General features: G+C 42.4%; 1 protein-coding gene across 1 annotated transcript in view; it reads right to left on the bottom strand.

The window, feature by feature from the left end:
* Window positions 1-25582, bottom strand: part of LOC122656952 (phosphoglucan, water dikinase, chloroplastic-like) — a 125714-nt gene that overhangs the window by 63682 nt on the left and 36450 nt on the right. Inside the window, exons 5-9 of the mRNA XM_043851658.1 lie at window positions 24310-24435; window positions 24049-24227; window positions 23309-23393; window positions 22880-23047; window positions 22736-22788 (exon numbers count right to left, since the gene is read on the bottom strand). Of these exons, the coding sequence (XP_043707593.1) occupies window positions 22736-22788; window positions 22880-23047; window positions 23309-23393; window positions 24049-24227; window positions 24310-24435 (611 nt within the window). The remainder of the gene's footprint in view (window positions 1-22735; window positions 22789-22879; window positions 23048-23308; window positions 23394-24048; window positions 24228-24309; window positions 24436-25582) is intronic.

Below are 25582 nucleotides of genomic sequence, written 5' to 3'. Positions count from 1 at the left end.
CCCCATTCCATAGTATATGTCCATATAAGAGTGTCTGTGCATCTGATCGAGTCCCACAAAACTCGATAAAACACTTTATTCAAATAATTATATATAATCCATTATTTTATGTAAAATAGATTTTGCAAAAACCATTTCTAAAACGGCACTGGATCCAGATTCCGATCCGACCATACACAGACAATCTCAATCTTGGTGTTCCCCAATCGGGCAGTAGTGACCATATTGAGTAACTCCTTCACTCACAAAGTGTTCATGCATTCCCAAAACACCGGCTTTAACTCACTTGAGTCTCAGTCATAGATGAACCAAAGAATGCGATGAGTAGATTCTATCCCAATACACACATCAATCATGTGAGTTCTCGCATTCGTACCCTGACATCACATGTCTAGGCATACCCAATGCGATGACCATATGATAAGGGTGCCCAGCCTGAACCCTAGTCGTGACTTCCATTATAAGTAAAACACTTTTTTTTTTTTTTGTTTTTTTTTTTTAAACCCGAACTTAACTGCGACCCGGGGCAGCCCCTAGAATTTTATTAATCAAGCAAACGAATCAAAGAATACATAGGGGGGACATCCCGCCTTACCCCTTACCCAATCACATACGTGCTCAAATACACTCTCCTTTGGCCCACCCATACATGCAATAAAAGTTGTCCTACTAGAACCTAAAAACTGGCAAACCAGCCTTGTCCTCCCTAATGATCCTTGCAAAGCTCCCCCCAGGCATGCTGTCCTGGAAGAAGGTGAGAGACACGCTTGTATCACAAGCTTTTCTAGCCAGCCAATCAGCCGCTCTGTTGCTTTCCCTAAATGCGAAGGACACAGTAGCCCGCGTCTGAACGACCAGAGCTAAAACCTCCTAGAATCAGTACCATCCCTTCCATAAGTTGCATCTCTTAAGGTCGACCATATTTACCGTAGTAGCCGAGTCCGAGTTAACCACCACTTCTGGATGTCCTAGTTCCTGACATAATTTCAAGCCATCCCTTAATGCTCTGAGCTCCGCTATGGCATTAGTGCATTCCCCATAGAAGTTTGCAAAGGCTGCCAGCACCACACCCGTGTGGTCCCTAATCACCCCTCCTCCCGCACCAATCCCCAGGTTGCCTTTACACGCTCCATCCACATTTAATTTCACAAACCTCAACGGGGTGTGCCAAAAAATCGGAAGGGGCTGTTTCAGCCTTAACCGAGGGGCCACTACACCAAAGCACTGAAGGATTAATGTATCCCTAGAGGACCCCAAAGCGCCAATTTTCTTGGGGTACTGAATCTCCCTTAACCAACCCTTGATACGCTCGACTATGGTGGCTGTACTACGCCGTTTCTCCACATGCCTCCGGTTATTCCTCTCTTTCCACAGCTCCCAGACAACCAGCGCCGGTAAGATACCGATGATGTAGTCACTGAGACTCTTGTGACTTCCTGTGTCTTGCCAAAATAAAATTCGACTTCTGATATCCTGTGTGGACAAATAAGGGATATCCAAAAGCCGAGAGAAGTATTTCCACACCTTCATTGCCATCCCACCAGCACCTAAACAGTGGTCCACGGTTTCTCTCCTTGAGTGTCCACAACAATTGCATCTTGATGCTAGAGGGATGCCTATGGCCATAAGTACATCATCGGTGGGGATATTACCAACTAGAAGCTGCCAGACAAAAAACCCCACTTTCAAAGGCACTGACTGATTCCAAATCCATTTAGCAAAGGCCCTTTCAGGGTCCCTTTGCCTAACCTTGTGCCAAGCTGATCTAGAGGTGAAGCAGCCATCACTCATTGGAGTCCATATCAACAAGTCATCCCCTCCACATCAACTGCATCCTTCACACGCAGGTTCACGTCCACAAGCAACCCGTTATCCACGAAGTCTATGAGGGGACCAGCACCCACCCAGTTATCCAGCCAGAAAGAGATGTTGCCAACCCCAGTCAACCACCTGGACCTCTCCATAACAAACTCCTTGAATTCCATGGTACTGCGCCAAGATTTAGACCCTGTCCCAATCCTCCCTGCCAAAGTGACATGCAAATTTTTGAAAAACTTAGCCTTGAAGAATGCATTCCACAGTGTTTGCTCTGATAACACCTTCCAGAACCCCTTCAACCTGAGAGCAGTTCCCACATCTTGTAGCAGTCGAACACTAAGACCCCCTTCTGCCATAGGCCTACAAACCTTCTTCCAACTCACCCAGTGTCTTCGAATGCCCCACTCCGAGCTGCCCCAAAGAAAGTCAACAAAAATCCTGTACAACCTGCGCAAGACCGCCTTTGGTGGATCCAGAGTAGCCAAGACATGGATTGGCATCGAAGAGAGAACATGCTTCAAAAGTGTCACACGGCCCCCAGAGGACAGTAATCTTCCCTTCCACCCTGCCACCTTATTTCTGATCTTCCCTAGTAGCCCATCAAAGAGACTAATCTTCAATCTTCCTGAATACAGGGGGGCTCCCAAGTAATAGAAAGGGACTTCCTGGGGAACCAAGTAACCACCCCCACCATGTGTGCTCATAGTACTATATCTCGCGATATATCGGTATCTCGGGCCTACCGAGATATCCGAAATATCCGAGATATCGCGAAATATGCCTGAAATATTGCATTTTTTCTGCAATATTTCGGGGGTCCATCTCGGGGGGTATTTGGCCATATCTAGGCCTGAAACTTCATGAACAGCCTTATTTAAGCTTAATAAACACATTTAAACCATAAAATTGTAAAAATGTGAATTCAAATTGGTGTTTTGGGCTTGCACCCTTGATTGACATACGGTCGCCGACCATTCAAACCACTCCTCAGAAGCAAACATGCTTCTCAGCCTGGCCTTCTTTGTCTCAATGCTTTTGAGAGCAATGTAGTTGGTGGCAAATCTTGTGATGCCAGGCCTAACCAAGTCACCCCCACATTTTTCCCTCAATAGATTGAGTGCATAGGAGTGGTTGTATACAAAGTTGGTGACTTGTCTTGCACTTTCAACCACAGTCTTCACCAACTTTAACTTTCCCATATCTTTTAGCATTAAGTCAATGCAATGGGCTGCACAAGGAGTCCAGAAGAGCCGGTACTTACTATTGTTCATCATCTTCTCACCGGCCAGCTTGAAGTTACTTCCATTGTCCGTTACAATCTAGACAACATTCTCAATACCCACATCTTTTTCCACTACTTCCTTTAACAATCTGTAAATATATTTTGCATCCTTTATCTCTTTGGATGCATCCACAGATTTGAGGAACGCTGTCCTCCCATCACAATAAACCATGACATTGATGATGGACTTTCTTGTAGGCCCAGTCCATCCATCTGCCATTATAGTCCCCCCATATGTCTCCCACCTATTCCTCATCTCACTAATATACTCATCAATCTCACTCTTTTGTTGAGGTAGATAAACATTCATTACCTCATATGGGGTGGGGCCCTTGAATCCTGGGCCGGCCTACTGCAATGGTATCTATCATGGTATCATAATGGGGGCCTTGTGCGATGTTTCTTTGGGATAGTATGGTATAGCATCCACTTAGCTATTGATTCTTTAACCAATCCCTTCATCCCCTTCCAGCTCCTTTGATTCGGGTTGATCGCTTCCTTTCTTCTTATGCAATTTAGGATCGATGTTGATGGTGGTATTGAGGTAGAGGTGTTGGGGTTGCCCTCACACTTTGTGATCTTTTAAAAGGATTCAAAGTTCTAGGACCTCCAGATCGCCACTCCTCCACTACCCCCTACTCTTTGTCTCTGCTGATCATCTTGAAAACTTACTCTACTCCTTGAAACAGTCCGCCTAAAATCCCTAGCCTCCTCTGCTGTTTGTATGTCATCAGGTACTGCAATGTCATCATCATCAGAGAAGGAGTCATCATCATCATCATCATCATCATTGTATCGTCTTCCTCCTCCCATCGAACTCCTCACTGTATCCTCAAGTTGTTCTCTTATCCTTTGCTTGTCGGCCTTCCTCTTCTTTCTTCCCCTCAAACTATCACCAATCTCCCTGGCTACTTCAGTAGGGACCATATGACAACCTACAACATCTTTAGATCCTCCAGTCAGATGTTGTTTAAGTCTACTGGACCCACCTCCCATAAATTGCATGTGACAATAGTTACATATAGATTTTCTCTTATCCCCATCAATGGGAGTACCATGTAACCATGCAATGTCACCCATCTTGGCTGGCTGGTCTCTCTTGTTCCCTCTGTTCTCTTTGTTCCCTCCGCCCCTTTGTTGACTACTTTCCCCACCTTTTGCTTGCCCTTCGCACGTTGTCTATCACGATCCGCCATAATGATACTTGTTTCTATGCAATGTAAGTAACACAAATAATTAAAAAACTTAATGTAGATGCACTTCAATTGACACTTTTAGATTACTAATACACTTGTATAGTTATTTAATATTTTTCCCCTAACCCTTATATTTTTCACATAATTAAAACCAATTTTTTATATATAATGTTAATATAAGTATTGACCTAACACAACAAAACCAAAAATTAGTAAACATAATATACATGTAATGCATCTCAAAACATATAGAAATAACTTTCATATTTTTTCATTATTTTTTAAACTTAAAACTCATATTTTTCCTTATTTATTTCTGTTTTTTTAATTTTTTATATATTTTTCTTAATTTTTGAAAATTAAAAGAATTATTTAAGAGCAGAAAAATAAATCCGACATTGTGAAGCCGTAGATCGGCCATTGGTGTCTAACATATATTTAATTCATTACCATCTAAGTCATATTACCCCTAATTATTTCCTATTTTAGTTGTAGGAAAATGAATTTTTAAAACCAGAAAAAAAAATAAAAAAAATACATATGGGAAAAAAGTTTCGACACCGTGAGGCTCTAGATCGGCCTCCGGTGTCTAACATATATTAATATCATCAACATCCAACAACATTTGTACAAAGTTTTTTTTTAAAAAATAGTTTTAGAGAAATAGAATTTACCTTAAATAATGAAAATAGGCTTGGATGATGAGCTTAGATGACCCTCCGACGTCTTCCCGGCGACAAGGAGCTTCAACAATGCTTGGATGAGGCTTGGAAGGGAGGAAGAAAAGCAAAAAATGAGGAAGAAGAGAGAAAATTTGATTTTCAGTAACTCTCGGTCGAAATATCGACCAAGAGCTGCGAAATATGGAATTATAAGGCCCTTAGTGTGACTATTTGTCACTTTTACAATATCTCGCGATATATCGTGAGATCTCACGATATATCGTGAGATCTCACGATATATCGACGAGATATTGTATTTTTATGTTTCGGAAGTGTTTCGCATCTCGGACATGTCGAGATTCACAAAATATGGCGATATATCGCCGATATTTCGTGAGATTTTATACCATGTGTGCGCTGCAGCCATTGAAGCTTTATCGCCTAGAACATAGCAACTCTTTTGCTTATGAACCAGTTGACCAGAGAACCCCTCATACCTGGTGATGAAGCCCATAATCTGCTTGAGTGATCTCTTCAAACCCCTGGAAAAAATACTGGTGTCATCCGCAAAGAGACTATGTGAAATCCCTGGGCAACCCCTCGGAAGCCTATAATATGCTGCTAGGCCATCACCATACAACCCCTTCAAACCCCTGCTCAGCACCTCCTCTGCTAGAATAAACAGTGCCGGGGAGAGAGGGTCTCCCTGTCGAACCCCCCTGGTAGACTTAAAGAAACCGGACTGCTTTCCTCCCAATACAACTGAGAACCAACAGTTATCGACCGTCTTCTTAATAAAGGATATCCATGCCTCATTGAAACCAAACCTGGCCAGGACAAGCCAGAGGAACTCCCACTCCAGGCGGTCATAACCCTTGGCCATATCTAGCTTAAGAATCACATTGCCACCCCTTGTTTTTCGGTTCAAGTCCTGAACCATCTCCTGGACAATGGCTATGTTGTCATGTATGCATCATCCCTGCACAAAAGCACCCTGCTCCTCAGCCACCAAGGATGGAAGTAGCGTTGCCAGTCTAGTTGTAATAATCTTTGCCAGGATCTTGTAGGAGAAATTACACAAACTAATAGGCCGAAAATCAGCCATCACCCCCGGATTCTCCTTTTTGGGAATGAGCACCAGATTGGCCGATGTATAGCTTCTTGGGAGGCCCCCACCAGTGAAAAAATCCCGAACAGCCTCACACACATCCTGTCCTACTAAATCCCAGCAGGCTGAGAAGAAAATCCCTGAAAAACCGTCAGGGCCTAGCGCACTGTCCCCAGACAAAGCAAAAACTGCTGTCCTCACCTCTTCCATTGATGGAATTCCCAGAAGGAACAAGTTGTCCGCATCAGAGAGCACCCTAGGAATCAAAGCCAACAGCCCCTCGTCCACTACACACCCCTGAGAGGCGTAGATCCCCGAGAAGTGTTGCACCACCTCCGCTTGTATCACATCGAGGTCCGTGATCTACTCCCCCCCTCCTATAATTTGGTGGACCCCTGTATTTCTTCGCCTCACCTTCACCAAAGAATGGAAGAATTTCGTGTTCCGATCTCCCTCTTTCAACCAGGTTGCCCTAGACTTCTGCGTCCAGAAAATTTCCTCTTGTAACAGAACCCCTTGAAGCGCCTCCCTGGTAGTCTGCAACGCCCCCTAGCCTCCTCACTGTTGTACTGGTCTGATTCAGCCTCAGCCCTGTTAACACAGTCCTCTGCATCCCGCACCCTCTGGTGGATGTTGCCAAACACCTCTTTGTTCCACCGTCACAGTGCACCGCGAAGTCCTTTAAGCTTAAGATACAAAACATAGAGCGGAGACCCCGCTACCTGCTTCTCCCACTGGCTCTTAACAAAGTCCATGAAGTTCGGATGCAAAAGCCACATCTGTTGGAACTTAAATGACAAGAAGCCCCGTTCCGCACTGGCTGCAAAGGAAACTCCGATAGGTGCATGATCAAAACAAATCCAGTTAAAGTGAGTGACCTCAGTTCTTTGGTAAGCTCCAGCCCACTCCGCATTAACAAGAAAGTGATCCAACCTGGCCAAAACCCTTTTGGCGCCCTCCTGGTTATTTGACCAGGTGAAAATACTGCCTGTGTAACCTGCATCCATGAGACCAGCTCCACTGATAAAGCTGCCAAACTCCTCAAGAGATTGAGAACAAGCAGGCCGACCCCCTGCTTTTTCCATTGGCTCAGCCACTACATAAAATCTCCCCCCACCGCCTAAGGCTCATCAACTGATCTAGAGAAAGCAGCCAAGTTAGACCACAGCTCCCTCGTTTCGGCTGTCGTGCACAACCCATGCACAAAGGAAATGAAAAACCTTCCTACCCCAGCCTCAACACACCTTAGGGTAACAAACTGCTCGTGCTCCACCACCACAGTCACTTGCACAGACTCCCTCCAAAAAATCCACAATCTGTCCTGGATATGCATGGAATCCAAACCAACCCTTCTCAAAACCTTCTGCCCCATAGTCCTCCGTGCCTTTGGCTCTGCAATAGCAACCACACCAAACTTATGCTGATTCACCAAAGCTTTCAACCGCCTTGAAGTAGGCTTGTTCCATATTCCTCGAGCATTCCAAAACAAACAATTCATTAGGGAACAGTTTGGAATGACTCCATCGATCCCATGGACCTGGTGACACGCTGGCTTGGCTCCACCCTGGCTGGCCTTCCCCACCTTGACTTCCTGATTTTCTTCCTTTTGTACACATTTCCGGCTCTGAACAGCGTAGCACATGAAGCTTGAGACGCTTGCCTTGTTCGCCTCACTGCCCGCGAAGGCCGCCTATTCTCCTCCCCCGCAGGCTACAAATTTTCCTCCCCCAATCTCTCACCAGTGCGTCGAAATCTGGTCTCCATTAAAGCATTGAACCTTCGAAAGCTGTCCATAAGGGCCTCTCGATCCAAGGTGGGAACAGGCAGCTCCACCACCAGGGAATCGTCCCTGGAGCGTCTAGACTGACCCCTACTCTGAAAAAACCCTGCAAAGTGCTCCCCCACTGATTGAGAACAGCCTCCACTTGCACCTGGCTCCCTGTAAACCCAATCCGTGACACCCTCAAGTACCCGAAACTCCTCCTGCGATTGCACCTCCAGCCCCTGCTGCAACTGCCCATTGTGCACCCCATCTCCTGCTGCATCGATTGGGGCCTCATCTAAGGAAAGCTCACGCAATGCAAAAGAATGAACCCCTACCTCCTCCGTCGCCAGCAGCCCCACTAACACTGCAGCTAACCCTTCCTCGTCGCCCTGTGGCTCTTTACTGGTCGGAACACTCACCGGCAGCTCGCAACGAGCCTCCTCACCGACAGCTCGCAACGAGCCTCCTCACCGACAGCTCCCTCCACTCGGCTTGCAATGACAGCAGGTTGCCGCCAACGGCCTGATCGTCAAGGATCCCCTTGGTGCTGGTTAGACATCGGCAGCCCCCTCACCTCTCCCCGAGAAGACCCTTCCCTCGTCGGAACACAAACACCATTATCATCCCTGTTACCTGGCTGAGCATGTACTACTGCAACCTCCTCGTGCCGTTCCCGCAAGCTCACACTGATCTCCGGCGGACTTGCAGCCCCACCTGTCATTCGAGATTTCCTGCAAACCTCCTTCGCATGGCCCAACTTAGAACAAATAGCGCAGTACATAGGCAGCTTATCATACACCACCCGCTGGTAGAAATCCTCCGCTCAACACCTATCCAGATTTTCGAAGGCAACTCTTCCCTAAGATCAACCTCCACACAGAATCTTGCCTCAACAGTCCTGGTAACAACGGTAGTCGCGCCATCTACCTTCAACAGCTTCCCTTTCGCTCCAGCAATTGAAACCAAAAAATTCCCTTGGTAGAAATTAATGGGCAGACCCGACAGCGAGACCCACACAGGAACCATGGGCGATTCCCAACCAGAAAAGAAAGCCAACGACCACTTCAAGAAACGGAACAGAAACCCCTGAATATATGTCTGCTCCTTGAGCCAGACCTTCACAAAATCAGCCATCGCCGAGAATCGCAGCAAAACATGGCGTCTGTCCAGCGTCGAGACCACTACATCGCCCTGCACAAAGAGATTTTTATGGAGGAAGGACTTAATGACGTGAAGCGATGGTCTTCCATGGCTGCATTTGGCAATCAGCGAAGAAGAGATCAAGAGAAAGCCTGCTCTGAGAGAACGATTTCCTCCTGCGAGAAGAACACCGCAGGCTTTCCATAGAACGACGAAGGCTGCTTCACAGAGATATCGGCTTGAGACCTTGCTGCAAACGAAGGGGCCAACGAACGAGTTAGCAAAGTCGCGAAAGAGGGAGCAGACCCACCCGAGACGACCCCACAACGAAAAGGATCAGGTGGGTGCTCCCCCCGAGGAGGGGGACCCTCCATAACCAGATCGCAAAAGTCCAAACCCTACCCTATACCACCGAAGCTAATCATGCGCACCCCGAGCTGGAAAAGAAACAATTCTTCTTTATAAGTAAAACTTACGGACACATAATGCTCAAAAAGTTTATATCGCATGTGATAATATTAAACTAAAATGTATAAAAGTTCAATACAAAGTAAAACCGGATTGAACCGGACCGAACCGAGTTTGATGGACACATAAATCCAACAAGAAAAGGGCGTACCCAGTGCACGAAGCTCCCGCCACTGCGGGGTCTGGGGAGGGTCATAATGTACACAACCTTATCCCTGCTTTCGCAAAGAGCTGTTTCCAGACTTGAACCCGTGACCACTTGGTCACAATGGAACAACCTTTACCGTTGCACCAAGGCCCACCCTCACCACAAAGGAGCTACAACCCCTAATTTATGTAGCTACAACTACAAGGGAGCACCCATCCCCAATATATGTAGCACCCACTTCCAAGGACCATCAACAACTCTATCGAGCACCCACTCTGTCGCCTCAATATTAATAATAAATGGACAATAACAAGTCCCAATTTAAATCTCAAACTAGGTGCGTTTCATCATAGATATAACCTATGCACTAGTACATACATGTGGGAAATACAACCAAAGTAGGTTACCTCCAACCAATGTTGGCACCCCTTGTGCAGTTCACATTCACTGATGCTTCTTCACTGCTGGAGCTTCAACCAAGCCGTCACTTAGGAACACTTGAAGGTTCTCACAAACCTTAGGTTTCTTCTTCTCCTTCTCTTCTCTTCACAAACCCTTGATGATGTCTTGATGAAATTGAAGAATCCTTCCCAATGATGCAAGATCAAACAAAAGCTTGAAGGTAATCTTCTAGAGTTCTTCTTGGAGATTCTCCTCTTTTCTCCTCTCTTGAGTGAGGTTCTTCTTTTCTTGCTCAAGCCACATTCCACACTTCTATTTGGCTCAAAATCCCTCTCATACCTTCCTTCATCAAGCAAAGGGGTATTAATAAGATCCCTAAATGACTGGCCCTAAATCAGCCCGCATTCAGACTTTTCTCGCCACAACCGGTATGTCAGTTTCGCTACTGGTGTGCCGGCATGAGCTTAGTTGCTCTGGGCCAACATCAGCCGGTTCCAACCAACATGCCACTTATATGAGCCGACACATTCAGATGCATTCAGCCACCATCGGCCAGTTCCACCCAGCAGACCGATTTCATGAGCCGGCATGCTTCAGATGGATTCTGCCATCATCAGCCGGCATCCATCCGGCATGTCTCCAACTTGAACCAGCAGCACAACCTCTGGTCACTCAAATAGACATAACTCTCTCAAAAATTCAGATTGACTTGATTCTTTCGCCGACTTAAAGTCGACTTGAATGGCTACAACTTTCATGTTTTCACCTTCAACTCAAGTTGAGTACATGGATTCCATAAATAAGTAAATCTGATGTAAGTGCAGAAATTGTTTCCTGGAACTAAGGTACCCTTTTTAATGATCAATCCATAACTTCCAACTCCGATATCAGATTGATCTGAGTCTCAAATGGTTGGAAATCTAACTCGGAGATCTACTTTTCTCATGTCTTGAGTTTCCACAGATTCCAAATGAAGGACATATCAAAACATCTGTGAAGTCACTGCATGTGCAGAAACAATATTCTGAACACTCCCTCACCAGACCTCACCGTCACCTGCCATAACCCAGCAAACCTCTGCAACTGCTCCAATACTTTGTCTGCTACCATATCATCTGCTCAACAGACTGTTACAACACCAACTGCACATCTTCATAGCTGTTGCCCACTCCACTGTACACTCACCACAACTCCTCTTACTCTGTTGACTTAGTATGCTAACAACAATAACAACAATATGATGCAGATTCATCACCAAATAGGGTTTGTTTGCTTAGGAATAAGTCTAGGGTTGGGTTTAGGGTTGGGTTATATACATTTTGGGCCTTTGATCCCATGAGTTTTCTATGTAATAGGCCACCTTTATGGGCCAAAAATATGGGTAATTAGGTTGCTTACGGGATTCCTTAGTTTTATTTTTATGTCATTAGTGGTCTGTGACCACATAAGTGATCACGTGACTTGGTCAAGTGGTCATGTGACAACTTAAGTGGTCATTTGACTATTTAAGTTGGGCGAGATTAGGACTCAATAAGTCCAACTATGTTTTGAGTGTATTTCCTTTGTTATTCACTTTCCTAGCCAGTTTAAGTTACCTAATAGGTTGGGTTAGGCCTTTCCTTTTTAGTGTAGGAGTCTATTTTTGAGTCTTTTATATCAGGTTGTAAGGGAAGCAAGTATTGAATACGAATTTTGATATTAATGAAAAGCTTTTGCTGCTCTTCTTCTCCATTGAAGATTTTTGTCTTGTGATTGATCAAGGCTGGTGGGATCGGTGTTTGATCCGATTGACACCTTGCGGTGGGAAGTCTGGGTGGTTCGTTGGTGGGATTGGTGTTTGATCCAAATCAGCACCTCGCAGTGTGAAGCTCTTTTTCAAGTTCTTTGAACATCTCCTTCAAGTTCAAGTTCAAGTTCAAGATCTGATTTTTATTCAACTTCTTTAGTATTTAAGCTGCTGCCAAGGATTTTCTGCAACAACCTTGAATTGAAGCATTCCCCTTCTACTTCTAATCTTCTAAACCACCCAAACCCTAGCATCCCTCCATCTCTGAATATCATTTCCCTAACCCTAATTCAGCCCAGACCAAACTAGGCATCAAAATACCCCCATATTTTGATCAAATTTCCATCTCACCCTAAGAAGAACTCGATCCAAACCCCTGCCCTAATTTCCCATCCTAAACCCTAGATTCCACCATTATACCCTTTTCAAAAACCCAGACCCTAACCCTAAATTGTTGCAATTCCATTCCAGCTCACTTGCAACCATTAAAACTTAACCTTCACTGATATACTCCCCTAAATCAACTTGACATACATCAAACCCTAACCCTAATTTGACCAAAATCACCTATTTGACCTAGCCGAACTACCCTGTTCATAGCAGATCCTGGTTATTGGCTTTTAGTTGGGTCCCTTCCAATATAAAACTACATTACAATACATGCTGGTGCGGCCAACAATCTCCCCCTTTGGAGTAACATTGTCAACACTTTGAGCAATATGTCATCTGCTGAACTCCAATTGCTCATAAATTTCTCCCCCCTTGACAACAATAAAAGGGCTCTAACAAACTACCGGTGAGTCCATAAAGGAGCTAGGATGTGACATCTCCACAAACTCCCCCTGTACATGAGCTCTCTTCTCAAAACATTCTCCCCCTTTTTGAAAAATCTCCCTCAATTTGGGTCTCTCCACCTTTGACATTTGTACCAAAGGAACAACTCCTCCTAAATTCCACCGGGAGCAACGATATAACAATGGCAACTTCTCCCCCTATCAATATGCACCTCGATGCAGCTCAATGCTTGGGAGGTATACCCAAGGTTTAAAGTATCGGTATCGGGAATCATATCGGAAGGGTGATTTGAAGAGACGTATCGTATTGTATCGAAGAGTCAAGAGACGCAAGATACACATGGAAATGTTTAGGATACATGTGAAATACAATTTTGACACATAAAATACTATAAATAAGTGATAAGTAAAATATAGTTTATAAGAGATGTATTAATTGTATCGATCAGTATCGACCATATTGGGTCACGTATTGACCCTATACAGTTGATAATTTTTTTAGGTATCATATCGGTACCTTAATAATAAGATATGCATAAATTAGAATCAGCAGATACGTTAAGAGACTTAAAGCCTTGGGTATACCCACACCCAAATTCTTCCGAAGGAGGTTACCGGCCTCCTTGGGTAATGGTTGGGTAAAGATAAATGCAATCCTCTCTGCTATGGACTTCTCTCTCCACATCCTCTGACCAACTGCTATGGCCTTCTCTCTCCATACAAGGTCCAAGCATAGTTAGTTAAAACGGGAACGGAAAAAAACTTTGTTTAGTACAACATGTTAAATACATCTTAAATTAGAATGGGATTATCAAAAATGCGGTCAAACATTTAGAAACGACAAATAAAAATTTACAAGTATGGGTTTTTAATGTTTAGATTTGGAAATTATTGAACCAAAAAAGCGACAATATACACACATAAATTGTGGAACCAACTCATGTCTTATTAAAAAAAAATATTAACATTTGATGTATGGGCCATAAGCTTTTAGAATATTAAATTAATTTTATGAAAAATAAATTTTTTTTTTTAAAAAGTGCCTATTTTTTAAATCAAAAAAAGGAAAACATGTTTACAACTTTTGGTGCTTTTTTAGGCATTTTCTGGCATACATTTCAGATCAATTCGGAAATGGCAAAAGGGCAAAAAAAGGGAATTTAAAACACATTTTAGCCAAGTAAGAAAGAAATTGTTGAGAACCATTGGATTAGGATCATTTCTCTTTACATTAGGGTTTTTCTTATTTAATTGTTTTATCCCTAATGGACCAGTTTGCCCTTGGGGTTGTAATTCTCATTATAAAAAAGTGGGCCTCTGTCATTATTGACAACCCAATTATTCTCCTCACTCTGATTATGAACTTGGTATCAGAGTACGAAACCCTAAAAATTCTTTTGGTGTTCTCTTTCGCTTCCCATTCCACCTCCACCGCCACCACCACCTCTACCTTGACTCCGCCTCCTCCTCTAGTGTGGTAGACGATCCCCGTACCATGCACACTTAGGTATCTCCCTTTATGCACCTCGATTACAGCGCCCTTTCGCCGTTGCCCTGACCGTCGAGACTCTCAACTCACTGCGCCTCTATCACCAACCCTCTTCTTGGTTGGTGCCGCCACAGCGACCCTCGACGTCGTGTCGTCCACCTCCGTGACCCTAAGTTGTCGCGCCTCTACCGCTGGTCCTTTTTTGGCCGGTGTTGTTGCCGCTGCTCCACTGCGACCACACGTCATCGCGCTTCCACCGCCAGCTCGTCCCTGCTGGTGCTGCCGCCGCGACATCAAGTCATCACGCCTTTCTCTGCCGGCTCCCTCCTTGTTTTGGCATCGTGTCTTGGCCATGATCCTTGATCGCTGCTCCCCCTTGTGTCGGCTTCCCTTCCGACTGCTGCGTCCTTGATTTGGTCTCCCTATTGCCTTCTTGCTGTTTTTCCGATGGGCGATAACCAAACTAGCGTCACATCTACGGGCAACAACTCCACGCCCTCTCTTGGGCGTAATGGTTCCTCAACTGGGCACTCCAATTCTCTTCAGCTAGGCCCTATGAAATTAAATGGCTCGAACTACCTTACTTGGTCACGAGCCTGCCTGCTCACTCTTAATGGACACAACTATGATGACCTTGTTACAGGAACTACTCCAAAGCCTACTGACCCTACTGCTGCTATTACATGGTCCTCCAACAATGCTTTGGTAATGTCTTTCCTGATCAACTCCATGGATTCTTCAGTTAGTCCGAGTTTTGTTCTACTTAATTCAGCCAAGGATCTATGGGATGTTGTTCGCCAAACTTTCTCCCAGGTAGGAAACTATGCCCAAATCTATGAGATTCGTCGCCAAGTACATAATACTGTCCAGAAGGAACTCACTCTCACCGCTTATTACATTACCTTGACAACTCTGTGGCAGCAATTGGATTTTTATCATCCTATTACCATGGTGCACTCTGAGGACGCTAGTACATTTCAAAAGGAGAGAGAAATGTAGAGGGTTTATGATTTTTTGATAGGTCTCAATCCAGAATATGATCCTGTCAATGTGCAGATTTTAGGGCATGAGACGTTCCCTACTTTACTCCAGGCCTATAACCTTGTTCAGTTAGAGGAACATCGCCGCACTGTTATGATGCTCTCTACTGTCCCTGTTCGGTCTGCTCTGCTCACAACGCCTCCTACACCTCTCCCTGTGGATCCCTCTAAAGCTCATGCTCGTGCACCTGTTCAGTGTGACTACTGTTGTAGACCCTGTCATACACGGGAAATATGTTGGAAACTTCATGGGCGCCCCAAAAATGGGAGCAACCCTAAACCAGCTGGCACACGCTCCCAGGCACACCTCACTGAGACAACTGACACCAGCTCTGCATCTCTTGCCGTGGCCCCTTTCTCTGCGGATCAAATGGCAGCTCTCAAAAAACTGGTGACTCAAATGACTACTAGTTCCTCTACTCCTATTTCTAATCTTGCACAATCAGGTAATGTTCATGTCTCTTCCACTGGTCCTTTTTTGGTTACTTGACTCCGATGCTACTGAACATATGACAAGTGACCCCATGATCTTCCGTACCTATTCTGCTTGTTCTGGAAGGGATAAGGTGTGCCGTGCGTGTTGCCGATGAGTCCAGGTCTTCCATCTGTGGTAAAGGTTCTATGTCATGTAATTCTAGCATTTCTCTTTCTAATGTTTTACATGTTCCCAAATTATGTGCCAATCTTTTGTCTATTTACCGTCTTACTTGTGATCTGAACTGTTCTGTTCATTTTTTTTCAACTCATTGTTTATTTCAGGATCTGGTGACGGGCGCCACGATTGGGTATGGTCGGGTCCGTGATGGTCTCTATTTCTTGGATTCTCACCAACAGTTCTGGTGCCTTCTTCTGCACATACTCTCCGCTCTGATAGCGCCCTGACAAAGCTCGTTTATTGGCATCGCCGCTTGGGCCACCCTTCTTTTCATATTTTACATTCTATGTTTCCTGATTTAGTTCAGATTTGTGGTTTAGAACAATTAAATTGTGATGTGTGTGAATTTGCTAAACACACAAGGAACTCTTACCCTATTAGTGACAGGAACAGTGATGTCCCTTTTCCTATTAAACATTCTGATGTTTGGGGTCCCTCTAGGACCGTTGATCGTGATGGATGTCAATGGTTTATTACTTTCATTGATAACTATACTTGTCTTACTTGGGTTTATCTTCTTCATCAAAAATCTGTTGCTTTTACATGCTTTAAAATTTTTCATATTATGTTTTGCACTCAATTCAACGCTGCTGTCGGGGTACTCCGTAGTGATAATGGTACCGAATATGTGGATAGTGCCTTTCAAGAGTATCTCTCATCCCATGGCATTCTTTCCCAAACCTCATGAGTAGAAACCCCAGAACAAAATGGCATTCCTGAAAGGAAAAATCGCCATCTTTTGGATGTAACCCATGCCTTGATGTTTACTACGGGTGTTCCAAAAATGTATTGGGGAGATGCGGTTCTCATTGCTGCCTATCTCATCAATCGGGTGCCCTCCAGTGTTCTAAACTTCAAGACCCCTCTTTCCTTTCTTCCTGATCCCACTATTGCTTCTTCCCTTCCTCCCAAAATATTTGTGTGTGTTTGCTTTGCTCATAACTCTTCTCCATCCCGTTCCAAATTGGATCCTCGTGCTCTTCGGTGCATCTTTCTTGGCTATTCAGCTCTCAGAAGGGTTACAAATGTTATCACCCTCCCACCTGCCGCCTTTATATCACCATGGATGTTACTTTTCATGAACCTGAACCATATTTCATAGCACCACTTCAGGGGAAGAGTCTTGAGGAAGAAGAGGCTCCTTTTCCTACTGATCCCATGGTTGTTGATAATAATTTTCCCATTGTTTCTAGGGAAATCTCGGGTCAGGGGGAGTCTATTACTGAAACGGGTCGGGGGAAGTCAATTATTAAAACAGGTACAATTATTCCTGCTCCCCTCAAGATCTCCAAATATACACTCGGAAGAAATCCAAGAAGCAAAGGACCTTAAACGACCCTCTAGCACCTAATGTGGAGCCTCAACCAAATCCGACTTCTCCATCAGGTAATGATTCTTCCCCTACTACTAATTTATCTGAATCTTCTGTACCTGCTTCTTCTTTACATGATGACCACCCTATTGCTCTTCGAAAAGGTGTTAGATAATGTACTCAACATCCTATTTCTCACTTTGTTTCTTATGAGTCCTTATCTCCCTCCAATAGGGCTTTTGTTCCTCCTTGTCTTCTATGTCTATTCCATATGATTGGAGAGATGCCATTACTGATCCAAAGTGGAAAGCCCCTATAGAAGAAGAGATGAGGGCATTAGACAAAAATGGTACTTGGGAGCTTGTTCCTCGCCCAACAGGGAAGAAACTGGTCGGCTATAAATGGGTGTTCACAATCAAGCAAAAATCAGACAGGATGATTGACAGATACAAGGCTCGTCTGGTCGCTAAGGGTTTCACCCAAACTTATGGAATCGATTATCACGAAACCTTTGCCCCTGTAGCAAAGATGAACTCAGTCCGGGCCCTTCTCTCATGTGCAGCTAATTTAGGATGGGACCTTCAACAGTTGGATGTCAAGAATGCCTTTTTGAATGAAGACCTAGAAGAAGAAGTCTACATGGATCCACCACCTGGTTTTTCTTTCCCAACGGCTTCTGGCTGTGTTTGTAAATTGAGAAAATCCCTGTACGGTCTCAAGCAATCACCTAGGGTGTCGTTTGGCAGGTTCCTAAAGGCTATACAAAAATTAAGGTACAAACAAAGTCAAGCTGATCATACTTTGTTTGTCAAAAGAAGTGATTCTAAAATCACTGCCCTCATCGTCTATGTTGACGATATTGCTATAACAGGGAATAGTAATGCTGAAATTTCCCATTTGAAGACCCTTCTTGCTAAGGAGTTTGAGACTAAGGACCTAGGTCCACTTTGATATTTTCAAGGCATCGAAGTTGCAAGATCCGGCAAGGGAATTTTCATCTCTCAGCGGAAATATATCTTGGACCTTCTATAGGAAACTAGTATGTTGGGATACAAACCTACTGACTCGCCCATCAAGGTCAATCATCAGCTATGTGCAGGTATGGGTGACTCAGTTGACAGGGAACAATACCAGAGACTAGTGGGAAAGCTGATTTCTTTATCCCATACCAGGCCGAATATAGCCAATGTTGTAGGCATTGTTAGTAGATATCTTCATGATCCCAGGACATCTCACCTTGATGCAGTTCATCGGATTTTAAGGTATTTGAAGTCTGCCCCAGGAAAGGGAACTCTTTTCTCCCATAATACAACAACAAACCCAGCCTTATCCCAACTTAATGGGGTCGGCTACATGGATCCAAACACAACAAGGAAAACTGAGTTCTAGCAAAAAAAAAGGAGAGAGAGAAATGTAAAATGGGGCATGCCAAATGAAAGATGCAATATGCTAGATGAAAGATAGTAAGAGGGAAGAAGCTCAACCCAGCACGATAGGAGAATCTCCGCAACATGGATCCTTACCCTCTAATAGGCCCTATCCGAAGCATCGTACTAAAACTCACGAAATTTCGGTCGAGATATCGAATATTTCGAGTATCTCTACCTGTCCGTCACGAAACACAAGTCCAATATGAAAAAATGCAATATTTCGAATATTTCAGAAATTTCGGTCATCTTGTTTCGGAAATTTCGGAAATCTCGGTAATTTGGGTAATCTCGTTTCGTAAATTTCAGAAATCTCAGTCATTTTTGGCATTTTACACCCACGGAAAAATACCATATTTCGGTATCTCGGAAATTTCGATCAGACCGAAACAAAACGAGATTTAGTACCATGATCCGAAGTCATACTTGGAACAAGACCTAGGCTATGCATGTCCTTCCTCACCACTTCTCCTATGGTCATTTTTAGGCCTGCCCCTAGCTCTTTTAGCTCCATCAATCAGGATCATATCACTCCTCCTTACTGGGGCATCCCTAAGCCTCCGTTGAATATGACCATACCACCTTAAACGACTCTCTCAAAGCTTGTCACTAATCGGGGCGACTCTCACGTCCTCTATAATACGTTCACTTCGTACTTTATCCTTCCTTGTTTTTCCACACATCCATCTTAACATCCTCTTCTCTGCTACACAAAGCTTATCAATATGACACTTCTTAACTGCCTTGCATTCTACCCCATACATCATAGCTTTCCCATAATAGTCATTTGAAGTTGGAGATCTTCATCGATGTTGATTGGGCTGGATCCATCGATGATAGGAGATCCACCTCCGGTTACTGCTCCTTCCTTGGTGGAAATCTTGTTACATGACGTAGCAAAAAACAGGTTGTTGTCTCCCGCTCTAGTGCAGAGGCCGAATTTCGTGCCATGGCTTAAGGGATCTGCGAACTTATGTGGCTTAAAAGTCTGTTGGGTAATTTGGGAATTTCTAGTAATGACTCGATGAGACCATTAGCACTGCACACAATCCGGTCCAACATGATAGGACCAAACATGTGGAGATCAATCGACATTTTATCAAACAAAAGCTGGAGCAAGGAATCATCTGCATCCCTTATGTCGGTACTAGTGATCAACTAGCTGATATTTTTACCAAGGGCTCAAATTGTAAAGTCTTCCATCCGATGGTTTCCAAGTTGCATATTTGATATCTTCGCACCAACTTGAGGGGGAGTATTGAGAACCGTTGGATTAGGATATTTTCTTTTTACACTAGGGTTTTTCTTATTTTATTGTTTTATCCCTAAAGGTTTGCCCTTGGGGTTGTAATTCTCATTATAAATAAAGTGGGCCTCTGGTATTATTGACAAGCCAATAATTCTCCTCACTCTGATTCTGAACTAAAATAGAAAAGTAAATCCTTTTGTCTCCATTTGGTTGCAAGTAAAGGAAACTGAAATCACTCTTGAAAAGGATTATCTTTTCCTTATATAGCTTCTGCTCATCAGATTGTGGACATTGTTACCAAAGCTATGTTTTCTGCTCGCCATTGATATCTTGTAACCAATGTCCACCCAGTATCAGTTTGAGGGGGTGTAAAGATGCAGGATAGGAGTATTTCTTGTTAGCTGTATATATTCTATGTAATATTTTCTTTCCTTAGATAGCTATTTCCTTGTGTAGACCTACCATTTACAGGTCTGTTCTTCTATCTATATAATCACTTCTACATGATGAATAGACAGAATTTAACAGTTCATAAATTTACCTACAACTCTTATCACATTTGATGAATATATTTTTCAGATATAAATTACCTTTACTGTTCAAATCAAAAGAATTTGATTGCAAACTAAAAATAAAATTTAATTACCAAATTTGGCATATTTTGGAGTTAGTAACACCAGTATGTGAGGTAATGATTACAAAAATTTCCACTTTAGTAATGAACTGATTTCACTTCCCTTCGCTTTTATTTCCCTTGCAGCCAAACAGATAAGTACTTTGATGTAGATCGAAGCATGAAGCAGACAAAATTCAACAAAAAAAATTACTGTTCACGTGAACAGTAACTTATGGTACTGTTTACATGAACAGTGATATGGGGTTGAAATGGACTGGTGGTGTGAATATTAGGTAAGGATGTCAATGGATATTCGAAAATCCGTATTCGATCCGCGTTCGTATCTATTTAGGAGAATCCGAATCCGTCCGAAAACTAATCAGATACGAATATGATAATCCCCCTATCCGACCGATTATTGTCCGATTCGTTTAGCATTCCGATGGTAATAAAATGTTTGAAATATATCTTTGTGTTCGTCTATTCGATTAAGTTACCTTATTGGATTTTGTTTTCTTATTTTTATAATTTTAAGTTAAGATAATGTGATTTTTTTCTAGATTTTCTATTGATTTATATATATTGTCTTATGCACAGTGATAAATGGAATCACATATCTATTAAAATAAATACAAGATAAAATTTTTAGTTAAAAATGTAAGAAAATCAAAGACTAAGAAAAGTAGAAGAAAAGGTAGTTACTGAACTCTCAAGTCTCAACCCTAACCTTCATCAACAAAACGGTAAAGATGTCAACGGATAGTCGAAAATTCGTATTCGATCCACGTTCATATCCATTCAGGAGAATCGGTATTCAAAAAATCACTATCCGAAAAGGCAAAAACTATCCGAATCTGTCTGAAAACTATTAGGATATTATCCGAATCCGTCCGAATATAATCGGATACGAATATGATAATGCCACTATCCGACCGAATTCGATCCGTTTACATCCGGTGTTGGATGCTAGTGGAATATTCTATTAGAAGCTGCTATTAATTTAGTTTCTATTTTGGCAAGGCCTAGTTTCTATTTTGTTAACTATTTGTTTCTAAATTAGAGTTTCTATTTTAGTTGCTTAGCTTTTATTTAGAAGTTTCTATTTCAGTTTCATTGCTTGTAATCCAAGCCTCAGCCTTATAAGAGACTTGCTATTTTATCGTTTCTATTTTTGTAGTTTCCAATTTTTGGACTTGTCAAAGTTAAAACTTTCTAATTTTTGTAACTTGAGGAGCAAGTCATTGCTACCTATTTATATGTAAAGCTTTAGAAGCCAAACAGATGAATTAATGAAAATTTAGATTATTGCTTTGGCAAAGATATTCTGTCCTATTGTGAGGATGAAGGGCTGAGAGAGCCGAATCTCCTTATCCCTTTCTCCCCTTCTTCTCCTATCTTCTACTTCTTCTCTTATTTGACTCCCTACTGTTCCTGCTTTTGTGTGACTGCAATCAAGTGCTGCTACCTGCTACTACATCTGCGAAGACCTAAAGAGGATCCTAAACAACTGAATCTGCTGTTGCTGTCCAGAGGCAAAGAAGACCACTTTCCACACTTGCGGCTGCATCAGTTCCTTATTCACTGCTGCTGATGCGAAGGTCTTGATCTCAGCACTCTTCTTCTCAATCAGAGTGATACTTGGAGGACAGCTTCAGGCCCCTACGGAGCCCACTAGACCTCAGTCTTGAACCCTGTTGCTGTTCCTTTCATTGTATCGATCCTGCTGATCTCCCGCTGGTTTCACTGGTTCGAGGTCGACTTTTGCATTAACACCTTAAATTGTTAATACTTACATCAAATATGAGTTAAAACAAGTACTTTTAATGAATTAATAACATTTCGACATGCATCTCATTTAACAAATTCATAACATTTCCCTAGCTAAGTTTGAGTTTGCATTGCATGTAGTTTGAATTTCCCTGGCATCCAAGCATTGTCATATGTCCCATAACATGCCTCCTAAAATTGACAAACTGATGCTCCAACTGATATCGACAAATTCAAAGCTTGTGCTTAGCCAATTCTATACCAATCTGTTCCAAGCTGAGCATGTGAACATACACACACACACTAGCTTGATTGGGAGCATTGATTATAGTCTGCAGTTAATCGCTATTTAGTGAGGAGCTTATAGCATGTTACCTATTGATGGGTAGAGGCTTCCATATGACATAGTTATATCCAATGTTCAAAAACTCTTTAACTAGACAACAGCATATAAGATTGATCAAAAGATTCCCGTCTAAGTTAACTCTCATAAAGTTAATAATGATCCATAAATGAATTTTCGCAAGAGAAGAACGCAAACACTTTTTAGTATGTATTAGTTATTCCATATTAATAGAGCAGAATCTAAAGTAGGCTTAAGCTTAAAATACCTGCTTAGAAGAACGAAAGAATAATCCTCAAGGCCGATCTCACAAAGACGCCACTGCACAGAATAATTTACTGAGAAACAATTCCATGCACTATACAATCAAAATTTCATTGTATATGTCATTCAAAATTTTGGATGCAATTACCTTTTGGCGCATCGCTATTGCAGTATCAGGGGCATCATTCCGAAGACCACTTTCAAGACCTTTAATAAGCACCGCTCTAAGAGCCTCCAAAGATTGCAATGTTTTCATCAATAGATCAATGTCATCATCTTTTGAGAAATTGTTAGATTCTTCCAATTTGTCTTGATTCTACAAAAGTAGAAATGAGATATGATACAGTTTTTATCCTCACAAAAAAAAAAAGCATAAAGAAAGCCTGAAAATTCACATGCCTTCTAAGCAGACTTGAGTGGAGACAGATATGTTTATGATTTTATAATCATATTGGCAAATCAAGTATAGAAAATACGCAGACTTCAAACTAGCAAAACTACCCATAAATGAAAACTAATAACCTAATGATGGATGTCTATCTAAATGAAAACTAATAAAATATAAATGAATCGATACCTTCTTGCACTCCAAAAATGAAGTCATAGCTGATAAGCTCTGCCCGTCCATAGATACCTTAATCGATTCAAGTTGTTCAGTGAGGCTGCATAATTGCAAAACAACAATTATAAAGTAAAACCAGCAACTAACCGCCGTTCATTGGTTTCTATATATGTTGGTTAAAAGTTTAGTTGATTCACACAGAACAAAACCATGGTTGATCAACAATGGGATGAAAGTCAAATAAATGAAGAATGGAATAGTATGGCCAAGCCTCCTGAGACCTGGGTAAAGTTGGATTCCTTTCTTTCAACATCATTGATATGGTGATAGGGATCCAAACAGTACACAAACATGAATAATTGGGAAGTTGATTTATTAATCATCTTTCCAAAAATATGGTGGTATGGATCCTGTGGGCTCGTTGGCATCTGCTTTCACATTACCTAGCTGAGACCCATACATGATGTCTCATCAAGGCCCGAAAACTAGGCTTCACCTTGACATTCGACCACAGAGCAAGAAGGTTGACTAAAGCAGTAAATGATTGGCATTAAGTGCTCACAATGTCTACATAACTAAATCTTAATGATTTTCAGCCAGACAGCTATGCAGTGCTGAAAATTGTCTCGTTAACTTCATATTTAAGCCAAAAAAGTAAGCTTTGCAAAATTAGAAATGCGATAATATTCCAAAAATGTCCTATATATCCAGCTTACTGAGACAACTAAAGGGTCAAAACATTTTATGTAGCACACCTGCCAGCATTGAAGAAATCTTTGAGTTCGTGATGGAATATCTTAAATTGTTCCACAAATGCATCACTATACTCGCCAGAGTTCCTACTAATTCTTGCAAGCATTGACTCCGTAGCAATCAAATCTTCAGGGCCAGCATTACGGTGAAGCTTATTTTGTATTGTATGCTTGATTTCTTGCTGGAATTACACAAGAAAGTTAACTCAGAGGAAATACTGAGCCACAATAATAGACAAGTCACCAAGCACTGTTTCATATAACCTTGAGATCATGAGGGATGTCATTCCTATGAGCAATATCCCTTATCCGAGTCAGAGGAACAGATGCGGTGAATTCTGACTTGAATGATGGTAAACATGGATGAATCTTGCGAATGACAAGTATTTCCTGCAAATAATTAAATAGAGAATATTTGGTTACAGAAGACAATGCTGAATGCAATTTACTTCTATGACTATGCAAAAAAAAAGCTTTGCGTAAATATTAGGGTTACCTAAGACATGCAGGTGCAGACCACTAAAACAACAAATTCTGAGCTAAAACAAAAGGAGGATTCTAAACAACTAACTAGCAGTTGGAAGTTAAAGATCGTAAGAGAACAAGAAGAGAGATAAGAGTCGAAGGAGAAGAGAAGATGAAGAGAGATGATGGAAGAATGTTGTTTGTTAGAGAAATGATCTCCACCACACCAATATTACTTCACTAACATAATATATGGAATTACATATAACTCCCTAGGGAGGTGAAAAGTAAAAAAGAACAAATACAATGTAAGACAATAAGTAAATGTTGGAATATGTAATCCAGAATACCGTGGGGGTATTCTGGTCCTTTTGGGGTACTTTAATTCTTATGTTATTAGGTTTAAGTCACTGCTCTTATAGAGACAGTTAGTTAGGGGTAATTATGTCTACAGTCGGCTATGTGGGTTTTAGTCCCACGTCGCCTATTTCAGTCCCTTTGTAACTTTTCCCTCTATTATAAATAGAGGGGCTTACCTATCAATGAATACAAGTCATTCCATTCTCTCATTCTCTCTTTCTAACCCACTTCTGCCAACATGGTATCAGAGCAGGCAGGGGTCACGGTATCGAGTCCCCCTAGGAGCGGGTAGGTGTTAAAAAATTATTTATCCACCCGTGTCCCCCTTTGGATAGTCCGTCATGTTAGAGCTCCTGTATGATATACATATTGTTTCCTCCATTATCTACAAGGTCGGCCTTTTAGAGGAAGCGGTTTCTACTTGGTATCAGAGTAGGTCCGATCTAGGTTAGAAAGAAAGGAAAAACCCACCTTCTTCTCTCTTTCTCAGCTTCTCCTTCTTCTGGTTTTCTTCTTCTCATCCTTGTAAGGGGGCAGCACTAATGAGGTAAAAACCTTAACCAATGATTTAGTTGCTGCCCTCCCCCATTCAATCTCTTTTTTCAATTAAAATTCTGCTGGAACCATCTTTGCAAATTGTAGCTTTCCAGAATTTTTTGGAGATCAACTTCCTATTACTAGTGAAGGTTGACCTTCCACCATTGGAGCTCCC

This window comes from Telopea speciosissima, chromosome 3 (genome assembly GCF_018873765.1).
Source record: "Telopea speciosissima isolate NSW1024214 ecotype Mountain lineage chromosome 3, Tspe_v1, whole genome shotgun sequence".
In the NCBI taxonomy this organism is placed as follows: domain Eukaryota; kingdom Viridiplantae; phylum Streptophyta; class Magnoliopsida; order Proteales; family Proteaceae; genus Telopea; species Telopea speciosissima.
Note: the sequence above shows the minus strand (reverse complement) of the source record. Positions and strands in the feature narration are given on the sequence as shown.